Source organism: Apaloderma vittatum, unplaced genomic scaffold (genome assembly GCF_000703405.1).
Source record: "Apaloderma vittatum isolate BGI_N311 unplaced genomic scaffold, ASM70340v1 scaffold34694, whole genome shotgun sequence".
Classification (NCBI taxonomy): domain Eukaryota; kingdom Metazoa; phylum Chordata; class Aves; order Trogoniformes; family Trogonidae; genus Apaloderma; species Apaloderma vittatum.
Window position 1 is genome coordinate 4,246 of NW_009711528.1, and position 7,109 is coordinate 11,354.

At 40.1% G+C, this 7,109-nt stretch overlaps 1 protein-coding gene across 1 annotated transcript in view; it reads right to left on the reverse strand.

Annotated features, from left to right (window-relative positions):
* The window catches only part of EXD1 (exonuclease 3'-5' domain containing 1), a gene marked incomplete at both ends in the record, with an annotated part of 8,053 nt that extends 1,504 nt beyond the window's left edge, over positions 1 to 6,549 (reverse strand). The window contains 5 exons of the mRNA XM_009867674.1: positions 357 to 500; positions 3,981 to 4,061; positions 4,188 to 4,292; positions 5,150 to 5,236; positions 6,482 to 6,549. Coding sequence (XP_009865976.1) covers positions 357 to 500; positions 3,981 to 4,061; positions 4,188 to 4,292; positions 5,150 to 5,236; positions 6,482 to 6,549 — 485 coding nt within the window. The remainder of the gene's footprint in view (positions 1 to 356; positions 501 to 3,980; positions 4,062 to 4,187; positions 4,293 to 5,149; positions 5,237 to 6,481) is intronic.
* Between the last annotated feature and the right edge of the window lie 560 nt (positions 6,550 to 7,109).

Here is a 7,109-nt window from a genome sequence, read left to right on the forward strand (position 1 = left end):
TCATGATTATTCTTAACCAACTTATTCTGGTGGAACTAGGTTTCAGAATTAGTCAAGTATATTAAGATGTCCTGAACATTTTTCACCCGAGTTACACATATCCTCTATTGTACAAGTTTTGCTGTTCTTCAAAACCTCAATTTCAAATGAGCTATTAGGAAATACCAGCATAAGCACCAATTCCAGATGAAGCTTGGATCTCGCTCCCAAGGCAGTGTTACAGAATGTCCTCAGCTACAGCAATTTGACCACTGCATAGTGCCATGCTCTTAAAAATGTCGACAGAAACGTTTCAAGATGAGCAAAGTGCAGCTTACAATTGAGTCTTCAGAAGGTGTCTCCCCTAAGTCACTCACCAAAGCCAGCTGCTGCCTGCACTTCATGATGGCATCCCGTTTGGAAGGTATCTTCAAGTGCTGTATCAAACACTCGTCTAACGTGCAGACACGGTGTGGGAAGAAGCCACCTGTTGCCACTGAGAAGTGCAAAGCATCGGCAACCTGTGACAGAAGGGATCAGTATGATGTGACCAGTGTTTGTTAATCCAAGGCAAGGAACGCAGAGGTTTGGCAATAAGGATGCATATTAGAAGCAAAGTATACTGCAAACAAATTAATCTTCATTTTGACTGCACACAGTTGTAGATCTAGTAATTTGACTCCTTAAAACTGTTAAGTTACATAAAAGGGTAAACTGAGTTTTAAGAATTACTTATGTAAGTCATATTAGACTAAGGCTTCAGCCCAGTACTCCTGTCTCCAGACGGCAGGTGGTCAGGAGCAGTGTCAGAAGACAGCTAATGTCCCCAGGAAACTAACGGTTTTACCTTTTATCTAAAACCTGAAATAGTGATGCAATGGAGGGAAAACATAATGAAAAAACGTGTAAGTTGTCATAGAACCATACAATCATTAAGGTTGGAAAAGCCGTCTAAGATCATCAAGTCCAACCATCAACTCAACACGATCATAACCTGAAGTGCCACGTCTACATGTTTTTTGAACACTTCCAGGGATGGTAGCTCCACCACTGCCCTTGGCAGCCTGTTCCAATGCTTCGCCACTCTTTCAGTAAAGAAATTTTTCCTAATATCCAATCTCCCCTGCTGCAACTTGAGTCCATTTCCTCTCCTCCTATCACTTGTTACTTCGGAGAAGAGACCAACTCCTGCCTCACTACAACCTCCTTTCAGATACTTGTAGAGAGCAATGAGGTCTCCCCTCAGCCTCCTCTTCTCCAGGCTGAACAACCCCAGTGCCCTCAGCCATTCCTCATAAAACTTGTTCTCCAGACCCTTCATGAGCTTCGTTGCCCTTCTCTGGACCCTAAAACCCAATTTTGCCCGTAAGATCTGTCTTTGACAGCACACAGAGCGAGAAGGAAAACAGACAGCAGCAGTGACTGCACGGCATGGTGTTTGATTGTTTCTCATCCTGGTTTCACCTCTTTTACATTTTTCCTGTAAGAGCAGGAACAGCCCTGACTCTTGTCCCTAACCAGAGAACACAAAGGTAAATGGGACTATTTCAACAGGTGCAGAGAGAAGACAATGGGAAAAAGGAAGCCTGGAAGACAGTCCACTCACTGCGGGAATGGAGAGGGAAGAATAATAAGCGTGCATCCACACTCAAAATCTGAGACTGAGCTATCTGTCAGGAGAACAACCTACCCTTCAGAGTTCCTTTGCTACTCAAAAGCCCAAATTCCCACTCCAGTCCCCTGATATCCCCCACTGACCTCTCAGAGCCCTTTTCTCCTTCCTACTCTCTCCCAAGAAATCTTGAGCCAACACTCAACACAAGCATCTACAATCCCACAAACAAACCCATAAACTTACAGCCCAGCAATGTTTTATTACAAGGGTTACAGCTGAAGCCACTGTTGGAGCTGTTCTACCAAGCACTGCCCAGGTGCTACCTAGACCAGACAATATAACGCTTGGCAGCACCAGCTCAGCCCCTGCAATAGTCACCACCAAGTTGTAACCAACCTCCTCCGGCCTCTTACAATGAGGGTAAATTCCAAGACCAAACCCTCGTTTCTAACTTATCTATAAAGTTTTTGAAAAAAAACCCCTCTCCCTGTCCAATAGCAAAGGCAAACAAGCTGATATGATTTATTAATGACTAAAGCTGCCCCTAAGACATCAACTAAGTAGATAACAGCTGCCTTCCGTGGGAGAAAAGCCGTATTTACTAACCTTACTGGAAGGAAGTGCTAAGCCAATCCTTTTACTGAACTTCCAAGGAATAAAAGACTATATGAAGGTTATTACAAAGAAAATGCAAAACATCAGAGCACCACAAGAATAACAAACTATTCTGGACTAAGGAGAGACATGTCAGATCTCCAGTGGTCTGTGGTAGGGCAGAGAATCTAGGACTGCCTATATTTCTGCTAGGCTAACTACGTTGCTGCAGTCCAAAGACAGGACGTCTACAACTACCAGCTGAAAAGTGACAGAAAACATGCCTGGGGAAAGGAACTGCAACAATTCTAACTGATGAGTTCACACAAGAGAAGGAAATGAAGAATATTGAGGTAAAGCTAATCTTCACTGGATTATAAGCACAAATCTCCTGCTAAAGAGGAAGTTTCCATCACTAATTACTGAACAGTCCCTTGTATTGTACTTCTGACCACTAAAACCTTCTCTTGCTTTTCACTCTCAGTGGCCAAATGCAGATGAAGATGAACCTCTGTGAAGACTTTCTCAAGCAATCAGTTACTTTTACTCAGTCTAAACAAAGATGATGTTTAAATTAATGGAAATGTATTTCATTCTTCTAGATGGTTAGAGTGAATTTCTAGTAAGTGCTTCACAAAAAGCATCTATGAAAATTTGCTCAGAGGTATCTGCCAGTTATTTGCTCCAGCAATATAGAATAGAAGGCAAAACAGCTCAATTCCATAGTATCAGGCCTGCTGCAGGGTACCCAAAACCAGACTACTTCACTAACTTACTTATATTACAAGTAGGCCAACAAATCAGAGTACTTGAATCTAAGCCTAGAGATAAGATAAGCATGCATGGCAGCTCACACCAAGATAACAGAACAATGAGTGCAATTCTGTGTGCCTCAGACCCTAGGGTGGGTAGTTCTGGTTAGGTATTTCCACTGTATCAGTTAGTGTTCCAGCCAGTACCACTGGGAATTTTCACCCCTACCTTCTTCATTCCGTCAAGACTTAACACTGACACTGACTGATACTTGATCTGTAATGGAATAACATAATTTTGAGGGGCAAAAGGGCAAACTAAGATTAGAAAGGTACTGAAAGAAACTTCTGTTGTATAAAGCTTACTACATGGCCCAGATTAGGGCTGTGAAGAGTTACTACAGGCAGTCATATCTGTGACATGAAAAGTCACTATATAGGCAAGGACAAGTCATACATAACTATGCGTAACATATCCACGCTCATTTTGGAAGATCACAGCCATTACGTTATTTTCTTCTCTCTCTAAAGACTCTCTCCTATTAGTCACAAAGCATTAACTACCACACATACTAGGGCCAGCATCAGTAAAAAGAGATTTTTATGGTAACCTGGCCTGTTCTCTCGCTTCCACCACTACTTTTATTAGCAGGTGCTTCCCAGTGCAAGACACCTGTAGTATGAATCTGTTTCTGCACTTGTGAAAGGGGCAGAAAGAATAACAAAGAATATAAAGCACAAGCTGACCCGGCTCCTGTTTAAGCCACAGTAGCCTCAGAGTGTGCCAATTTTGATCAAGATCAGTTTACACATCTTAAAAAAATCCCCAACGTTTAACCTGCTGTTAATATTAGACTCTAGGTAACACTATCAGCCTTGCCTGCTGGTTCTTCTTAGCTAGAACAAACCCACTATATTTACATAGTTCAACAACTATCACATTATAGTAATGTTAAACCTTTTCCAAAAGAATGCCCTGACCAAGCCTGAAGTTTCTCTTGTTGCAACTTTTGTTCCCAACGAGAATATCTGAAGGATACCTGCGTATCAAAGACATTGAAGAGACGGACACCGTATTGGTGAAAGAGGCAGTCTGAGATCCAGCGGCAGTCATGCATGACCTGAAGCAAGAAGGAGCTATCAGTCAAACTTGTTTCCAACTGCAACTTTTTTTGGTGCAGACAGATCTTTATATATGTGCATGGCCTCTGATACCATAAATGTTATCACACACCCTGTACCCTTACCTTCAAGATGTTTTTATCTTCCAGCACCATTTGTAATCCATTTTTGAAAGCCTGAGGTCCCAGAAGGAAGATATCAAATAGAAAAATACGGCTCTTTGTTGCTATCTACGACAAATTCAGTTGCAGAGAAAATGAATGAGGGACAGAAGAACAAAGAATTCGAAAGCAAGAGACTGCACTGCTGCCCATGAGCCACAAACTCCTGTGTACAGGCTTATATTGGGGAGAGCAGGTTTAGTATCCTTAATGCTAATTCATAAACAAGTCTGGTTTCTTCCAGAGGTGCTCAGAGGCTCTTACAGTAATTAGACAGAATGATCCGATAGTCCACTATACACAGGTAAATACAGCATTTTGAGACATATCAAGAGCAAAACATACGCACAGTACTTAAAATAAATTTCTGCACTTATTGTGGTGACATTTTTAAAGAACTAACAAAACTCCTGTGCCCATAACATTCCTATCATTGTCACAGACCACTACCGAAGAAATAAAGGACATCATTTTCCGTCCTAGCATTTCAACCAGGATATAAAATTTAGGTTTTGCCTACGTTAAAATTCATAATGGTTTAACAAAAGCTGTTCTTTGAAAGCAGTTTAGTCATATCAAAGCAAACATTTTGTGCATGCTTACTTTTGCAAAAAGGAGTTAAGTTTGAAGCATGAACTCTCACACAAGTTTTTGCTTTGAATAAAAACACTCACTTTTAAATCTATTTTTAAATAAACTAATTATTTTGAGCTGACCTATTAAGCTCTTCTCCTTTCTGTCTCTTTGTTTTGAAATGTTGATAATATCACAACTAATTAAGATACTGTATCATCTTTAGATGGACTGAAGAACATCGTACCCCTTACCAAATCAGCTATGTAAGTCTTAAACACAGGCTAATCCCCAAAAATTTCTCCATTACGTCTCTGTCTAGTGGCACATTTTGGGATATAGCTGTGTCTTACCTCAAGCCATGCGAGTTTTCCATGACGACACAAATTAACTCCTTCTCCTGCTATACTGATGACACACTGCTGTTTTAGGTGCAGCACCTAACCAAAAAAATCACAGATAAAATAAATAGTGCCAGAGAATGACAAGCAGAAGGACAAAGAATAAACTGTATTTTTTCTGGTCATGATCCACTTTTAAAAAGGTAAACACAGATCAAAACCACAATAAGTCTCGGATATATAGTGATCCAAGAGAAACAGGTACAGTATCAGTCCACTTACAGATCGACAGCTGGAAATTCCACAACTAGAAACATCAATAAAAGGTTTAGCAGACATTATGGGTAACTACAGAATACAGACTCCTCTGATCTCCTCCAAGAAATTCTCCTAAGGAGGCTTTAGGAACTTCCTTCAGACCACATAAAGAAGGTGTTCCTTTCAGGTTAAAAAGGAGAAGTCATTTTCTAAGGTATAAACGAAAGACCTGATAATCTTACAGACACAAAAAAGTTTTCAGTTAAGATAAAGCAACCTGTCATGCACATGTAAGACAATAAGGTATAAACAGAAATAAAAGAAGCCAGTTTCTCTCTCAAGCTACAGTTAGATTCCTCTGTAAGCAGGGAAATTGCCTCCTGTGGAGAAGAGCGGGGAAGAGCTTCTTCCTCTGTATATGCACTAGATTCACCATAATAAGAGCCCACATCCCACCTGAAGGTACTGCAAGACAAAACGGCATGGAGAATCTACAGTATTGCTGGTCTGATTCAAGATTTAAAAAATACTATTAAAGTCAATAATAAATGTATCGTTAGCTCCAAGTTCTGAAAGAAGGCCTTTTACCAAGTGCGTTTATGTTACTATACATGATTTAAGAGAAAAAGGTCCAGGCATGTCTGCAGTTCCAAACACCTACAAAACCAACACAATCAATTCCCTCTCCAAATGCCCAAAATCCTCATGTTGTTCCCTTCCTAAATAAAATGATTATTTGCTAAATAGTAACATTGACCCTTCACCTCAGTTACTGGTGACAGTCTGAAAACAGCAATCAACACACACTGATGCAGTCACATCCACCCACTGCAAACTCATGTGCACTGCACTTTCCCTGCACATACACACACTTTAAATATACTTTGATGTCACTGGAGACACCATTTCTACTTGACTTAAAGAAGCTAGTTACCACCTATTACTCAAATTTCACTACAGTCTGCAAAAGTGTTTTCCAGTGTAAGATGTCATCAGGTAGTGCTCACAGTCCTACCACCTGATGGATCGACCAACAATTAGAATGAAACGAGATTAGAAGTCATAAGAGCTTTCATTAGTACTTACTGCTGGGCCAAATTTATCCTGGAGACAATCAACAACTGTGTACTTCACATCCTCTTCTTCCTTCTTGTCTAAAAGTAAGAAAAAAAGGAATCACTTGAATGAACTTTGCACAAGGTATGTATTTTAGTTGTATAATCACTCTACTTTTCTGGGTTAGCTGTTTCGTTCTACCCTTTCTGCTTGTTGAACACACTCCAACAGATCACTGAACTCTGACCCAGATCTGTAGAGTCTAGGGTATGACTCAAAGTTCTGGTTTTTTGATAGAAAAATTGGCTGTTTAAAAGTGAGCTGCAGCATTACTTTTTGTTGTTATGATGCATAAAGGAAACAAAAGGTTTAAGTTAAAAAATTACATCCATCTGAAAAAACAGAAGCACTGTGATTCCCAGGCTTGTCCAGGGAAGGAAGAAGATTGTAAAAAAGACAAAATAGGCAGCATTGTCACAAAACATAGACAGGTAAGTGATCAAGGAAGCAAAGAGAACTCAAGCTAGACAATACTATTTTTAATATCTGCTTAACAATGTCCAATGAACAGGTTAAAAAAGGGTTTTCTTAAAGATTCTCCCTTTTCTTTAGGTAAGATGTAAACCTTAATAATACGCATCCATGTTAACCTTAATAA